Below are 17,814 nucleotides of genomic sequence, written 5' to 3'. Positions count from 1 at the left end.
TCTTGCAATCGAAGGGCCCACCTAGCGAGGCGGCTGGAGGGGGCTTTCAGGTTGCGAAGCCAACAGTGCGCATGGTGGTTGGTCACAACGTCAAAAGGGCGCCCATAGATGTAGCGTCGAAACTTCGCGAGGGCCCATACAATCGCCAAACACTCTTTTTCAGTTACAGAGCAATTGCGTTCTGCTGGTGTGAGTGTGCGGCTAGCATAGGCAACGGCGTATTCGTCAAAGCCGGGTTATCGTTGGGCGAGGACAGCACCGAGGCCAACACCCGCTGGTGTCCGTGTGAACTTCGGTAGGAGCAGCCAACTCGAAATGGCGCAGAATGGGCGGCGCTGTGAGGAGGCGGTGCAAGGTGTTGTGTGCGTCTTCGCACGCTGGGGACCACAGTGATAAATCCGCACTTCCAGACAGCAGTTGGGTCAAAGGCGCAGCAATGGACGCAAAGGAGCGAATAAACCAGCGGAAATACAAGCACAAACCCAGGAAGCTGCGCAGGTCTTTGATGGAGGTAGGTTTGGGAAAGTCAACCACAGCACGAAGTTTCGCTGGGTCGGGACTAACACCCTGCTTAGAGACAACATGACCTAAGATGGTTAAATGACGGGAGGCAAAACGGCATGTTTTTAAGTTCAGCTGCAGGCCGGCATCAGAGAGGCAGGTCAGGACGTGCTTCAAACAGGAGAGGTGGGTGTCAAGGTCCGGGGAAAAGACCACGATGTCGTCCAGGTAGCAAAGGCATGTGTTATAGTATTGTAAGTGGGCGAGCTTGGAAGCGCATGCCGAAACGGGTCACCGACGTGCCCTGAGGAGGGCGCGGGAAGGGGCGCCCGTAAAGCGACAGTACACGTTGCTGGCGGGAGACAAACTGGCTCCTCTCCTTGAAAAGCGAGGGAGCGTTTATTTCCCTTTCCCTTCTTCCCCGTGCAGCTGGGCGCCGCGGAGACGGCGCCTGCGGTGTACTTCGCGTCCGCTGACTTGGGGAATCGCCACAGCATGTCTTCCACTTAAGTCCACGCAATATTGTGTCCATCATTCTTTCAAAAGTCGGGGGGGGGGGGGGGGGGGGGGGGTTGCAAAGTCCGAAGGGCATCACCGTAAATTCATACACAAAGGCGGTTTTGGGGCGGTTTTGTAATACATAATTACATTTCTGAAATCAGAAGAGAGAAACGCATCTGTGTGCAAAATTTCATGAGACTCTAGCCACAAATAAAAAGGTCAGTTTTAAGACCCTCGTCCCCCCTTAAAACCCCACACCAGATGTCTTTACAACGTTTGTATGGTGTAGTAAGTTATGATATTAGAGATAATTTACCCGTATTCCATCTCCACCCTGTTAAACAAAACACACATTTTGTCTATAGAGTCGGTTATAGATGTGGAGAAATCATGACATTACACTATCTAAATTTAAACCACAAAATGACAATCAAAGCTAGGACAACGTACACGAAACTCAGGATGTAAATAGGGCTTATGCTGTATTCATCGAGAGCTTTCTAAAATGCTAAAATTAAAGCCTTTCCTTTGCATCAAAAAAAAAAAACACCAAGAAATTTAAAAAACCCTGGATAACCAAGTCCCTCTATGAATGTATCGGCAAGAAAACTAAAATATATCATGAATTCTCTTCTGCCTATGATATAACACAGTTTAATTAATTCAAGGCTTTTAGAAACAAACTAAGCAGCGACCTTAAATGCACCAAAACCAATTACTATGTACAGCGTTTCTCCAAAGCAGGTGATAATTACAAAAAAGTGTGAAAAGAACTAGGCAGCTTACTTGATAACAACATGACGTGTAATATTTATGAAATAGCCATGCTAGATGGAAAACTTACTGGTTTGGACTTAGCAACAGCTATGAATGAGTTTTATGTGAATGTAGCCGATTCTATTGCCGATGAACCACACCATTAGGCCACATAACAAAACCTCATCACACCCATACTGAATTCGTTAATGTTTACCCCAACGATGCCGAATCAGGTGACCATGCTAATGCATAATATTAAAAAAACATATCAGCTGGATACAGTAGTTATGGCACCCTGCTGAAAGACGTGGGTTCGAAACCGGGCGCGGCGGTCTGGAGGAGAAATTCTAGAGGCCCGTGTACTATGTGCGCAATGTCAGTGCATGTTAAAGAACCCCAGGTGGTTCGTAAGGCATGTTGACGGGCTAGTTGGTTTTCCATCTTTAAACTTGGGAAAAAAACCTACGCGCAAATGATTTCATGACACAAAAAAAGACGAGGAGACAACGGACAGGCCAGTCCGTTGTCTCCTCGTCTTTTTTTGTGTCATGAAAAATCATTTGCGCCTAGGTGGGTTTGTTTCCCAAGTTTAAAGACCAGGTGGTCCAAATTTCCAGAATCGTTCACTATGGCATCACTCATAGCCTGAGTTGTTTTGGGACGTTACACCCCCTAAACCAAACCAAACCATAACATAAAACTTATCCCATTAAAATATGTGTCCGCGTCCATATCGGACGTTCTAACTCGCATAAAAAACCTCATGTTCACAACTGGTGTATTTTCAGACGACATAAGGGTTGCTAGAGTTTGTCCAATTTAAAAAGAAGATGACAGAAATGAAATTACTAGCCACAGACTCATCTGTGTTCTACATATTTTATCTAAAATATTTGCAGGCGCCAACAACTGCAGGTTAAATAATTTCTTCGCTAAATATAACATAAATGATTCACAGTAGAGGTTTTTGAAGAATATATCTACAGAAAAAGCACTTGTAAAATTAAGGTCAAAATTACTGGTAACACTGAAGCAAGAAAACATATGGTTGGTAGGTTTTTTTACTTTAGAAACGGTTTGACTTGGTTCATCCCACTGCATCTCTCATTTCCTCAGCCCTGTTTTCTAGTTACTATGCTAACCAGTCTCAGTACTATGTTGTCCACATTAACCGCAATAATTTGCAGAAGCTACAGGGCTCCGCTTGAAATGAAATGAAATAACTGCCATTAATGACATATCCAATATACAGATTCAACAGACACGGAATGTATGCTGATGATACACAAATATTTTTCAGTGATCAAGCCTGCGCATATTTGAAGGCAAGGCAAATCACTTTCACTCCTGATTTCAAGCAGTCAGGCTGCCATTAAATCTTTCCAAGATGCACCACATGATTTTCAGGCCTACTAACACTACATGTGCCCAATGTTCATTATGGTGTGACTGAAAGAGTTGCCAGTCGGTTGGTGTCACCGAGACACTGTCTTGGAATGCACACACTCTGAGACCAGCTTCCAGTCTGAGCCGAACAGCAGCTGGCTGCCTGTGTACCGGCACAACTGAAGGTACGGTATGCACTTTTACTCCAAGATGCGACATCTACTCTTGTCTGGGAAACTACGACTTGTGGCAATCACAAAAAACTACCTACGATGCAAAGCAATTGGGGGATGTCACGGCCGACCACAGAACCTCCGAACAATGCCTCTGTTCATGAAATGAAGGCAGATCAGAGATATTTGTTCCGATTATTTTAAAATATATACAAAAACCAACTATACGTTTCCGTTGCTGGCAATTCTTCTACAATGTTCCACTTCAGAAAGCAAGGAAAACTGATCCTAAAATGCGGTCCACCTACAGTAAACAGGGACTACGCTACCAAGTTCCTACAGGCGTTTATAATTTACCACCAGCCGTTTGTCTTTGGTCCAATGAAAACCTGGCAGCTGCCATAGTGGAATAGTGGAATGTCCAACAACCGCAACTACATGTGTCTAAATTTATGCTCCCAACTTTAACGTTTGTGACTTGTGATTACTGTTCCCCCTCCCCCCCCCCCCCCCCCCCCCCCTTATGTAATGCCCCCTGGGGCCCTTCAGGGTAAATAAATGATGATGATGATGATGATGAAAGGCCAAGAAAAGTGGTCACAATGTGGACCTCGAAATTGCCTGCCTATTCATCGAAAAATATTGCGATTTCTCCTCAAGATTCTAGGCATGCCCCCCCATGGATAAAGAATTGCACTGGGCTGGAAAAGCAGGGCATTACTTGACGGAGGAGGCCACCTTTTCAGGGGAATAAAAAAGCTTCCCTCACCAGGTTGACCGTGCGACCGCATTCCCTCAGCACCTGGACAGCAGTGGCGTAGTCCACGTTCTCCAGCGACAGCCCGTTGGCACTGACCACTCGGTCGTTGATCCTGGGTGAGAAAAACCCAAGCACTCGTTTCCTCCGGCAGAACTGAGGGCAGCTCGACTGCTCAGGGAAAAGAGCTCTGGCTGGGACTGCCGACAGAATCCAATTACTCGTGACATCCACACTGAAAAAGACTGCACACCAAATTCTGGATGATGATGACACACTGAACGGTCAGGGGTAGCGACACGTTTCCTAGCTTTGTAAAAGCCATTTTCAGCAGTCTGTCCCCTTTAAGGCAGCATAACGGAACCGAACAAGAAAACACCAAGAACACCTTCTTGGAAACATAAAAGAATCAGGAAGCTGATGCAACAAATGCCGCCAACGGCGTGCCGTCCTTGTCTTTCGAGGAACTCAAACCAACTATACTTCGCTTGTTCTGTGGCCATCAGATATAAAAATATTATGGGTTTTATGCCACGCTTCACCTAAATCACTTGTCATCGGCGTTTGCTAGAAGAGACCTCCTAACAGCTCAGACTTCCCTCAAAAACTTAATAACGCATTAAATGAAATTAAAGCTAAACACCCTAACACCTGCACTCACCTATTCAGAGATTTCAATTTTCCGAGTATCGACTGGCATCATCTAACCGCTACAGGTAATAATGATGCTAATGAATTTCTAGACCTTTGTCTTAGTTTTGACCTCGTTCAAACTATATCCGAACCAACCCGTGTAACCGAAGACTGCTCCAATATTCTAGACCTAATATTAACGGACAAGCCTGAATGCATTCATTCCAGCAAGTATCTACCATGCGTCAGCGATCACTACGTCATACATGCCAGCTTCCCGATTAAACCATCTTTACGTGCAACAACTAAACAAACTATCCAACAGTACGATAAAGAAAACTATGCAGCAATAAATAAAGAACTTCGTGCATTTTTACCAGGATTTCAATCCAACTTTCATCAAAGATCCATCCATGATAACTGGTCCTTGTTTAAGAGGAAAATCGAAGATTTGGTCGACAAGTTTTTTCCGAACATAAATATACGAACTAACCCTTAAAACCTATAGTTTACAAATGCACTCAAACATCTTGAAATTAAAAATCGTCTTTTCCGATCGGTCAAGTTGCTTCCTAGTCAGAACGCTTGGAATAAATATCACGCAGCTGAAAAAAGGTATTTATCAAGTATTTGAGAAGCCAAACGAACTTTTTTAACTCCGATCTGCCTGAAATGTTGTCAACTAACCCCCGTAGGTTCTGGCAAGTCATTAACCCCACACGCACACACGCACTGTTTCCCTCACCGAAGCTTCGGGTGCAACTCTCTGCGAAACTGAATGTGCCAGCATGTTCAGCACAGCCTTTTAATCCGTGGTTACTGATGAAGCAGATCCGACATTTCCTTCGAACCCCCCAGGTATTCAAGATACTATGCCTCCTCTTGCATTTTCTTCAGCAGGAATTTTGCCTCTAATTAAACTTTCATGCTTTGCTGGAATTGACAATATCATTGTTAAAATACTGATTAATACCAAAGATATACGTTCATCTCTGTTGTGCTTGTTATTCGCTCAGTCACTGTTCACAGGTCAACTGCCCATAGGCTGGAAAAACGGGAAGGTCGTTCCAGTCTACAAATCAGGTACCCCGTTTAATTACCGCCCCAACTCTCAAACTAGTATCCCCTGCAAAATCATGGAACACGTCATCTTAAAGGGACACTGAGGAGAGCCCTATTAATATTTTTTTTATAGCAAAATCCGATAGTTCGGCATGTGATGGCTTTGTTGCCACTTGGCCGGCAGCGAAAGATGCATTTATTTCTAAGAAATTTGGATTCAAAGTTGAAATAGTTTTTCCCGCCGCTCTGATTCAAACTTGGGATTCTGCTATGACGACACAGAACTAAGTGACGTGAAACATGACATTCACATGACGTAACGCAGACTCCGTGATTTCTGGCGGCCAGCAGTGCGGCCCAGCAGCAGCCGAAAAGAAAGCTACCGCCAGCTGCACGTTGAAGGCATCTATCGGCTATTGCGGCCGTCGCTTCGTTTACATTTGCACCGGCGTTTTGCCAGCGTTACAATGGATCCCGTTCTCGAAGTCGTCAACGAAGTTCTCGCAAATAGACGCCTTTAGCATACCGTGTACCTTGTTACCGTTAGCGGAATACCGGGAGCCCCCATACCGCTGAGAGCAAGCGCTGATTGGTCCCGGCGCTGCAGGAGCGCGCGTAGCTATCGGGTACGTGGCGCCATCTGGCGACGTCAAGGAGATTTGCGCATGCATTTGCTGCGCCTCAGTGATTCATAGCTTCTCGTGTCCTAGTGTTGCTAGAACTATTGGTTCTAGCAACACTGTTTTGTCCTATGACGCCATGAAGCTTGTACTTGCGAGTTTGGCCAGTAGCGGCGATACCTGTATTTTGGTTCTTGCTCTTTTCTACGTTACAGGAGCTTTGTTGTCAGTATGAGTGGCGTTTTTGTAATCAGGAGCTGGTATTCTCCCGATGCAAGTCAACTTCAATTTCTCCTCACTGTCCCTTTAACCCACATAACGACATTCCTTGATTCAAATAACTTTTTCCATCCTGCTCAGCACGGGTTTCGCCGGGGTTACTCCTGCGAGACCCAACTTGCCACATTCATTCATGATCTGCATGCTAACCTTGATTCTAATCTACAGACTGACATCGTATTTCTAGATTTTGCCAAAGCCTTTGATAAAGTACCCTATAAATGCCTGCTGATAAAACTTTCTCGATTAAATTTACACCCTCATATTTTGAAGTGGATTGAAGAATTTTTGTCTAAACGTTCGCAATTTGTTTCTGTTAACAATAAGAACTCTAACTCACTCTTAGTAACGTTGGGCGTCCCACAGGGATCTGTGCTTGGCCCACTACTGTTTCTTACATACATTAATGATCTACTTTCAAACATAACATCTAGCATATGCATGTTCGCTAACGACTGTGTACTTTATCGTGCTATTCTCACCACCACTGACCAATCTTCTCTTCAAAATGATCCTAATGCTTTTCATGAGTGGTGTAATAAGTGGCTAATGGAACTTAACCCCCGTAAGTGTAATCTTTTGTTCATTAGCCATCGCCGTAATCCTCTAACCTTCTCTTACGTAATATCTGAAGTTCCCGTACAACTAGTTCAGTCATACAAGTATCTAGGCATAACTATTTCTAGAGATCTTTCTTGGAGCCTGCGTATTACTAATTATAATATCATCAGCAAACAAGACGTTAGGTTTCCCAAAGGGCCATCTTCACCCTGCTCCCCAGCATGTAGAGTTGTTAGCTTACAAATCATTCGTCAGGCCCAAACTAGAATTTGCGTTGCGCATCTGGAATCCTCATCAAGCCTATCTCATCAATGCCCTCGAATCTGTTCAGAATCGCGCTGCTCATTTCATTCGTTCATCCTACTCTCATGACATCAGTGTTTCGTCCTTAAAAACAGCATCCCTCCGCCGTCGCATTGCCAGCCTGCCCTGACTTCCAAAATTCTTCCACAGCCCTATGCACATCGCGCCTTATATTTTCTTCCCCCAGCACGCATATCTCACCGCACCAGCCACCACCTACAAGCTGCCCGTCCACGCTCAGGCACCGTCGCTTTATTCTAATCCCTTCTTTCCTCGTGCAGCTGCAGACTGGAACGGCCTTCCAAACAGCATAGCCATTATCACTTGCCCAAGTGTTTTCACTGATAATGCGAAAACATTCCTGTTATTGCAAATTTGTGCTTTCCATAGTTGCCACCCCTTATATGTAACACCCCTTTAAAGGGGCCCTTAAGGTAATAAATTGAAATGAAATGAAAGTGGTCTAAGGCACGTGAGAAAGCGACATCAGCCTGCAGACAAAGCATTTACTATTAAGGCGAAAGCCTTTAATGCCTCATACTGTCATTAGCAGCCATGTCGGCAGATTTGTCCGCGTTTCGGCGTCCCTACTTAAAAAAAACTGCGTCAAGGCTGGGAATCGAACGGAGGTTTTTGGCATTTGAAGCGGAGACGCTACCACTCTGCCACGAAGGGTCAGGGTTTGAGCATGAATAAAGGTGCATCTAGTGAATGCATTCGTTTCATAAATAAAATAAAGGGAATAAAAATAAAAATAAGAAAACAAAATCAAAACAATAAGAATAAGAAAAGCGGAAAAATAAGGTGGAAAAAATAAAATATGAAAAATACACAAATAAAATAAGAAACAAAACATGAATAAATGAAATAAATAAAATATGAAAAATGAAAAGTAAATAAATAAAAACAAACAGTGCGCCAGACTCATCATACTTAACGCCGGCACCAACCAGACAAACTCGTCAACACCATCCCAGTTCTCTAACCCCTATATTCGCTAGAACAGACACTTACAAGTTTTCGTTTTTTCCACGCACAATAACAGATTGGAATGAGCTAGTTAAACCATTATCTCAAGAGTTTTAACTAATTATTTTTTCTATATTGTGTTGTTCTTTTTGAAATGTTGCGTTTTTTTTTGTCTCTTGATTGACTTTGTTCGCCCACCCTGCTTGGACTCAGTGTCCGCAGTATATTGTAAATAAATAAATAAATAAACGCTTTCGCCTTGCAGCACTTCAGAGAGCCAAAGTGCCCCCTGAATTTTTTTTCACTCACCACAAAGAACGCACTACTTTTTGGTCACCAATGTAGGCAGCGCAAACAAAAGTATGAAATGGAGTATACTAGAGTACTTCGGTTGCACCAGGGGCGTGCCTTTCAAATACACACAGGTGGGCTCGGTGGCTGTGCTCCCGCACTAGTCACTAATCCGCTGATCTTCGTCATGCAGGTTGGTGACAAGTATTCTCTGTTTGCAAAAAAAACTAGCAACTATTTCTTAGTGCAGCTGCCAAGCCCACAGTGCTTTGTTCTCCTTGTAGCTGACTGCTGTAATGTTTTGCGTGCCTTGCTGCTCTTGGCAGGAGATGTAGAATCCAACCCAGGCCCTAACACTATCGAGGATGTGCTCGCTGAACTAAAAAATCTGTCTGCCGGTCAGACAATGCTCATTTCCGAAATACAGGGCCTCAAAACCCAGATAAATACCACAGAAGTTGCCATAACCAGCTTGACTAAGCGAATGACCGATCTGGAGGCCCATTTCCAAGCTCTTTCAGATCTTCAAACCAATTTTGAAGCAATGAAATCTGAGAGTGCTGGGATGGCCCGACAGATTGACATTCTAGAGGCTCGAACAGAGGATGCAGAAAACCGCTCGCGTCGCAATAACCTCATATTCTGTGGCATACCCGATACTAACGCATCCGAAAATTTTGCAGGCTCTGAGGAAATAGTCATCAACCACTGCCTTCAGAACTTGAGCGTAACAATTGACCCTGAGAACATCGAACGCGCCCATCGCCTTGGCCCTTACAAATCTAACCACACTCGTCCAATCATCAAGTTTACTTCATCTAAAATTAAAGATGCCATATTATCGAATGGTCATAAGTTTAAGGAAACTAACTTCAGCGTTGGTGAGGACTTTTCCCTCAAAGTCCGAAATGCACGAAAGCACCTAGTCGCGTTCGCAAAAGAAAAGACAATGAAATTTGCTTTGAATTTCAAGACATTGCATATTGGTCCCAGGCACTACGTGTTCGATGAAACCACGAGAACAGTCAAGGAAATAGTAACTCGTCCCTCACAATCAGATTAGCAATCACCTCATCATGAACCGTCCAGAAACCGTACCACGAACGCTTCTTTATCTAGCCTCTCGCTCTCCGCTATATACACTAACATCCGTAGTTTTATCCCTAAGCGTGAACTTATTTCTAGCCTTGTTTCGTCATCAAATAGCAACCTACTTATACTAACTGAGACTTGGCTGAGCGGTGACATAGCAGATAATGAAATACTGACTGATCTACCAAACTTTCAGGTTTTTCGGAAAGACCGTGCAGATTCACGAGGAGGGGGTGTACTCATTGCTGTCAGCCAAGATTTATCATGGTCCCTAATACAAGATTCACCCGACCTCGAAATGTTGTGGCTAATCTTAAACGCAGCACCTAACACAGTTTTACTCGGCGTTTGTTACAGGCCGCCACACAGTAGTCCCGATTTTTCCCGTTAGCTTAATAACGTACTAAGTGAACTGTCCACAAAGCATCCTAATTCACAAATGTTTCGCTTCGGCGATTTTAATTTTCCGAATATTGACTGGCATAACCAGCCAACACCTATAGCTAACAATGGAGAAACAAGGGAATTCTTAGAATTTTGCAACAACCTCAATCTTACTCGGGTAACACTTGAACCTACTCGCGTAACACAGAACTGTGCAAATGTTTTAGACCTCTTATTAACCAACCACCCGGACAGCGTACATACCTGACTGAAATAAGCGATCACAAAGTTATCCACGCTAACCCTGTCCTTACGGCAAACCGGTGCCGCAAATGCCGCAAAACCATCCGTCTTTATGACAAAGGGAATTATAACACCATAAATAATGAACTTAATGCATTCCTTCAAGTCTTCTCGTCACGTTTTCATTCCCGCAGCGTTCAAGAAAATTGGTTGCTGTTCAGAGACAAATTAGAAAGTCTAACCAACAGATTTTGTCTAGTCAATGGCGTGTTTCCACAGAAGATGCAGACTGCGAAGGTAACAGTTGTATACAAAAAGGGAGATAAAAATGACTTTGCAAACTATAGGCCATTGTCAATATTGCCTGTTTTCTCCAAAGGGTTTGAAAAAATAATTTTGTCCCGGATGAATAACTTCTGTAATAAGCATAATATAATGACACCTTCACAATTTGGATTTCGGAAAAATCTGTCAACGGAACTCGCTTTGTTAGAACAAAAAGAATTCATTTTAAACTCTTTCGATGACAAATGCTTAGCTTTAGGAATATATGTAGATTTTTCGAAGGCCTTCGATCATCTTAACCACATGTTACTGCTTAAAAAGCTTCAGGTATATGGTTTCCGTGGACAATCCTTGTTACTTTTGAGCAGTTATCTAAGACATCGACAGCAGTATGTAGAATTAAACGGTCACCGATCAGATGTCAAAGCTATCTTGTCTGGTGTGCCCCAAGGCAGCATCTTGGGCCCATTCCTTTTTAATATATATGTGAATGACATAACACAAATAGACAAAGAAACAAAAATTGTAATATATGCAGACGACACCACCTTGCTTTTTTCCGGGTCATGCGCCTCATCTATGATTGCAAAAGCAAACACAACGCTTACTCAACTTGAAAAGTGGACAAGATTTAATGCCCTCAAGATTAATACCTCAAAAACTAAAGCTATTATTTTCCGCCCCAAGAACAAGAACATCCAAAATAATGATGGTATATTTCTTGATAATTTTAAAATAGATGTTGTTAGCTCTTTCAAAATACTAGGTGTATTTTTCAATGAGAAAATGACTTGGGACGAGCACATAAATTACATAGCATCTAAACTATCCCGTGTCATAGGAACAATTTACGCTCACAAAAACATTCTCCCTGTAAATGTGAAAATGCTTTTGTATAAGTCATTGTTCTGCTCGCATCTTAATTACTGTCACTTGGTATGGGGAAATACATCTTTCACAAACCTCCGAAAATTACTTACCCAACAAAAAAGAATTCTTAGAATAGTATATAATGTAGCATATGACCACCCATCCAAACCACTTTTCGAGAAAGGGGACATAATGCCAATTAATGATTTATATGCATACTACTTACTCTTTAAATACAAAACCGAAAATAAAAACAATACTCCTTTCATTGCCACACTGGCTTCATTATGCAAAAAACACGCATCGTACAAAACAAGAAACAACGAAATATGGCACATTTATACATACAGAACAGGGTATGGCAAACAGATGCTTAGGTATAGTCTACCGCACTATCTCAACCTCTGCCATAGTCACAACATGACTGTTGAGCACTCGAAAAAAAAAGAGTTGCAAAACTTTGTTTCAAGTATATGTAACCGGGTGTAACTTTGAATTGTAATTTCTGTAATTTTGTATAATTTTTGTGGTTGTTATTTTGTAACTTCTAAATTGTAATTCCTGTAATTGTGTTTAAATTTATGTTATTACAATTTTGCAATTTGTAATTTTTGTGTAATTTTGCCTTTACGTTTGATTTTTACGCGTTACAAAGTGTTACAGTTGTGTCAGAAAATAGGTTCTGTTCATGCTTCCTTTATTTCGTTAGTATTACTGCCACGTTTTTCTTTTTTTTCTTTTTTTTTCTTTCTTTTTTTAAGTTTTGCCGGTATGCTGTTATGTTGTCTGCATATTTTCCCTGTACAAGTTATATCTATTTTTGGGGAGGCGAGAGCTCGTCAAGCTACACCCCTAGCTTTTTCTCTCTGCCTCCCTCATCCTTGTGATGAAAAATAAAGGCATTATTATTATTAGATTCATCCCCCAAATTAGTTTTCGCTCTAATTCACAAAAGCCATGGTTCACTAAAACACTGAAATGTTTGGAGAACAAAAAGAAGCGCCTTTACCGTTCAGCCAAGTCTCAGAAGATGCATAGCGCATGGGTAAAATATCACGAAGCTGAAAAATCACATATCATTGCTATTTCTAATGCCAAGCATACCTTTTTTCACTCAGACTTGCCGAATATGCTCACAAGTAACCCCAGAAAGTTCTGGCAAGTTATCAATCCGCATCATGCACCAGAAATAACCCTGACAGATGAGTCAGGCGCAGTTTTGACTGATGCTGAGTGCGCCGCTTGTTTAACTCTGCCCTCTCATCCGTATTTACAAAAGAAACTGAAATATCATCATCTTTTTCAGCACCATCCTCGATGATAAGTGATGCTATGCCACCAGTTGTCTTCACGTCATCTGGCATTGCGTCCCTAATTGAAAACATGAAACTTTCATCTTCATCCGGTGTTGACAAAATTAACTCAAAGCTTTTGAAAAATACCAAGGATATTTGTGCGCAATTTTTATGCTTACTTTTTTCATAGGCACTGTTAACAAGTCAACTACCACACGATTGGAAAAGCGGTAAGGTCGTTCCAGTCTTCAAATCGGGTAAAAAAAATTCGCCACTTAACTACCGTCCCATTTCCCTTACCAGTGTACCCTGCAAACTCATGGAACACGTCATCTACTCCACTGTCATGAGCTTCCTTGACTGTCACAACTTTTTTCATCCTGCGCAACATGGTTTTCAGAAAGGTTTGTCATGCGAAACACAACTGGCCATTTTTATCCATGATTTGCATGCTAATCTTGACTCTAACCTACAGACCGATGCTGTTTTTCTAGACTATGCGAAAGCGTTTGATAAGGTTCCCCACAAACGCTTACTACTGAAACTTTCATATTTGAACCTCCCCTCTAATATCTTTAAATGGATAGAAGAATTCCTGACTAACCGCTCACAGTGCGTCATCCTTAACAGCCACAACTCTCGTCCTATTCCAGTAACGTCAGGTGTCCCGCAAGGGTCTGTCCTCGGTCCGCTTCTGTTTTTAATTTATATTAACGATTTACCAACGAATGTATGCAGTAATATTCGGATGTTCGCCGATAATTGTGTAATTTATCGCCAAGTTAATAGCGCCTCTGACCAAAAATCTCTTCAAGACGACCTTAACCGCAATCAAGAATGGTGCGCTAATTGGTTAATGGAACTTAACCCTCATAAATGTAAAATCTTGTCCTTCACGCGTAGCCGCAACCCGCTTCATTTCCCATACGTAACAGCTAACGTCCCTGTACACCCGGTTTTATCGTACAAGTATTTAGGCATTACCTTGTGTAGAGACTTGTCCTGGAGCACACACGTTACAAACATAATTTCATCTGCTAATAAAACACTCGGATTTTTAAGACGTCATCTCTGCCAAGCCTCTCAATATGTAAAGTTATTAGCATACAAATCTCTTGTTAGACCAAAATTAGAATATGCTTCACCCATTTGGGACCCGCACCAAGCTTAGCTTATAAATACACTCGAATCAGTCCAAAACAGAGCAGCCAGATTCATCCATTCATTGTATTCTTACGACATCAGTGTACCAGCGTTGAAAGCGGAATCCGACTTATTGCCCTTATTGCTTTGTCGCCGCATTGCCAGCCTTTGCTTGTTCCATAAATTTTTCCACAGTTCACTAGGCCGTGCACCCTACATTGTCCCTCCAGCCCGCCTATCTCATCGCACTCGTCATCCTTTTCCCGACCTCGTGCGCCTACTACCACCTGTGCCGCATCATTTTTCCCACCCAACGGCATCGCAGCCATCATGTGCTCATCCAACTTTGCCAATAATGTTACCAGTCATGTTTCTCTGTGTCAACACTTGCTGACCAAAATATATGCACCCACCCCTTATGTAACACCCCTCGTGGGTCTTGTAAGGCAATGAAATGAAATGAAATAAAATAAAATGAAGACAAGTCACGACGAGTAGATTTCATTGAAAAATGGAGTGTCTCTGATAAGCTAGAAAAGGTGCACACAGCAGAGTAGGCTGAATGGCCATTCACTGCTACACAATGACTACTGGGGCCCCTTCTGGGTTTCAAGCCACAGCTTTGCAAATCCCATTTTCTCAGCAGTAAACAAGAACACCCGAGCAATCCATTACAAGAACGAAAATTCCTCAGCAAAAAGCTTCTTCTTCACTTTGTTCCTCGTGTGCTTTCACCAATGCTGCGGCGAATATTTTGCACATTTTAAAACTACTCGGTAGCTCAAGGCAAGTACCAATTCATTTTGTTCAATAATCAAAAATAGCACAGCAAATCATAAGCAGAAAAGATAACAGCTAATGTGAACTTGGAATACATTACTCACGCACTTTTTTAAAGGACACCAACAAGAAATGAAGCATTTTCACTTTAATACGCAGCAGTAATGATTTTGGTAATCGCAGTTTTTTTTAAAATAGCTTGATTTGCTGCAGATGAAGTCAGCATTTAATTGTGACTAGTTCCAAGTTCTATTACAAACCGTCCCAGCATATCATAACATCACCAGGCATGTTCACCTTAACACTGTGTGAAAGGTAATTTAAAACACATTAATTCGGCCTTCAAGGCAGTGGGCAAAATATCCAAGTTATCCAAATGTTGAATTATCGAATGGCCCCACCAAAGGTGCCAAAAATCCTCCGCATGAAAGCAAAATTTATTTGGTGAAAGACTGGGCAATGGGCACCTCCTCTAAAGACAGAACTGCACGATGATTTCTTGCATTTGCATAAAATGCTCTAAATTCGTGCACACTATCGGCAGCAGGGCTGACTGACAACGTATCCGTGGCTTCTTTAGGTGCGTGACACTGGCGCTTGTTCACCTGTGCACGTGAGGAGGCTTCGTCACATAAATGGTCCACAGCAGCTGACCAATGCGACAGGCTCGAATAACGGAGGTGCCACACGAACGGAAACGAGGGAGGAAGAGTGCACTGGAGCCCAAGAGGCCTTCGAAAAAAAACTCCTTTCAGGTCCGCCTCAACGGCTCCTTTTTGCACATCACTTTGCGCACACTTAGCAGTGCAGTCCGCATCTCGCGCGCTACCGCAGTGTGCTGCTTAAAGGGCCACCCTCTGGTCGAAAATATTTTCTACCTCTCTGGTATCGAGGCATCGTCCCCGGAAGGCGCAGCCGCAAATATTTTTTGAAAGGACTCTTTAATAGCGCAGTTGCAGCCATCGCAATCAAGCTACTCCGCCATGCTCCTCTCCTTCCGTTCCATCCTCGAGATTTTTCTCTCCCGCTCCTCGTCGCATAGGCTCTGCAAAAGAAAACCGCCCTTTCTCGATGTTAGCGGTGGGCATGGTGTCTGGTGGAGTGCGTCACATGTCTACCTCATGGCCCTGCCTTGAAGACAATTCTTTTCTTGCTTTTTGCTGCCCGGGATATGTGGGGGGCAACAGGGTCTCCCAACATTTTGCTCCTTGGGTCTCCCCGCAGTGTTTCGTCGCTCTTTTCTCTCTTTGCCCTTTCCCCAGCCTCACTGAAAAGGGCTTGAGGACGGGATGGGAATCCCACTGTCATCATCTGTTTTCATATATCCACATCGTCCAATTAGAAATTTTTTCAATTGTCGTTTTAACCTTCCAGTTGTGAATAATGTGTGCGGTAAAAAACTACTGCCTATGCCAGTGCTAAAATTTGGAACCAACTACTGGCTATCTTAAAAATGGCTCAATTGTCCATTGCCGAAATAAAGAAGTTTTTTCGGAGCCAGCAATATTCGACTCCACTATAAATCCGTGTCTCCCTCGGATGCATTCATTCTTTAACTTTTTGTTTTTGTCCTCCTAACTATTGTATAATTTCTTGATTATTTTGCTTTTATTTGTGTATCACTGTTGCACAACTGCTGTATAATAGAGTTGTCTCACTGCAATATTTTTTGCACTTTCTGCTTGGGCCCAAGTCTAGCTGAGAAGGCCAAGGGCCCAGATGATTCGCATGTACTCTCTTTACTGGCCGTTTGAATAAAACTGATTTTGGTTTCATTCGAAACTCATTTCCTGCCATTGTCCATTTTTGCAGTGGCTGTCTGGGTCCCTGGCACGGTGTCACCTGACCTCCCCCGAGAGAGCGTCTGGAAGGAGGGTGGGTCACCCACTGGAGTTTCCCCTCGGCAGGCCCCGCCCGTAGGACGTCCGAGATGACGATGGACGGCTCGCCGCTGGTGAAGTGCGGGTTGTCCCGGCCCCCACTGACAGCGATGCCGAACCCGTAGCCAGGAACCTGCACGGCCCAGCAGGGTTCAGGGTCCGCCCCACTCCTACTCTTGCCGCAACACTCACCCGTCCCAGCGTCACGTGGTGGTGCTCCCAGCGAGCCCGCTCGGCGCCCTGCAACACACACACACCTCCCCTCAGAGACATGTTGCCGCTGGAGAGAAGACACTCACAGCGTCCTTACCACACCAGCTGTGTCTTGCAGGGAGCAGTGAAATAAACTGTGCCTGCCCAAAATCAGGCACCAGTGAGACGAAAAGGCACACACGAGACACAGCAAAGGGCAGCCAACACAAAACTGGGAGGCCAACCTCCGACAAGATTTGCCTTCAAGCCCATTCTACAGCTATCGCAACGGCAGACGGGGTGTTCTTCACACTTAGCAGCACAAAAAAACAAGGAACAAAGCAAATGAGGAGAGACAACACAAGCGCTTGATTAAAAAAGAAGGAGACGCGTGTGCCACATCACCGTCGGTGAGCCTGCAGGAAAAGGAAGTTCCTTTTCTGCACAGTTTCTTCAGTGCGAGTAGACAGTACAGGGGCTTGGCCTGATGCATTTGTTGTCCTGTTGTTGTTGTGTTCTTGCATCACGCAGGAATGGTATGTCATAGGTTTCCTTTGCGCGCGTGGAAACGGTTGTTGTGTTTCGCTTTTGTATTTTCTAACACCTTTACAGCTTCCTTCTCGTGAATAAAAATCTGTCCTTGTGTTGTGTCTCCTCGTTCGCTTTGGTCCTCGTTTTTCTGCGCTGCTAAGTGTGAATCCACACCAGGTAGCCCAACTTTCTGTGCTTATTGGCAACTCTGCTGTGCGTTGTCTGTTGTGCCTATGAACGGCTTCGGGGCACAAGAAGTTGGCAGTCTCTCAAGGGGACTTTGTGCTCATATGAGGCACAAAAATTTCAGTGTTGTGCAAGGGT

At 43.5% G+C, this 17,814-nt stretch overlaps 1 protein-coding gene across 7 annotated transcripts in view; it reads right to left on the bottom strand.

Annotated features, from left to right (window-relative positions):
* Positions 1 to 17,814, bottom strand: part of pyd (zonula occludens-like protein polychaetoid) — a 357,804-nt gene that overhangs the window by 181,302 nt on the left and 158,688 nt on the right. For all 7 annotated transcript variants that reach the window (XM_089563940.1, XM_089563939.1, XM_089563941.1 and 4 more), the window contains exons 2-4: positions 16,960 to 17,007; positions 16,776 to 16,900; positions 4,090 to 4,192 (exon numbers count right to left, since the gene is read on the bottom strand). In XM_089563940.1, the coding sequence (XP_089420066.1) occupies positions 4,090 to 4,192; positions 16,776 to 16,900; positions 16,960 to 17,007 (276 nt within the window). The remainder of the gene's footprint in view (positions 1 to 4,089; positions 4,193 to 16,775; positions 16,901 to 16,959; positions 17,008 to 17,814) is intronic.

The sequence above is a fragment of the Amblyomma mixtum genome, chromosome 10 (genome assembly GCF_055824585.1).
Source record: "Amblyomma mixtum isolate Tamu chromosome 10, ASM5582458v1, whole genome shotgun sequence".
Classification (NCBI taxonomy): domain Eukaryota; kingdom Metazoa; phylum Arthropoda; class Arachnida; order Ixodida; family Ixodidae; genus Amblyomma; species Amblyomma mixtum.
The sequence above is the reverse complement of the archived record's forward strand: the minus strand, read 5'-3'. Positions and strand labels throughout refer to the sequence as shown.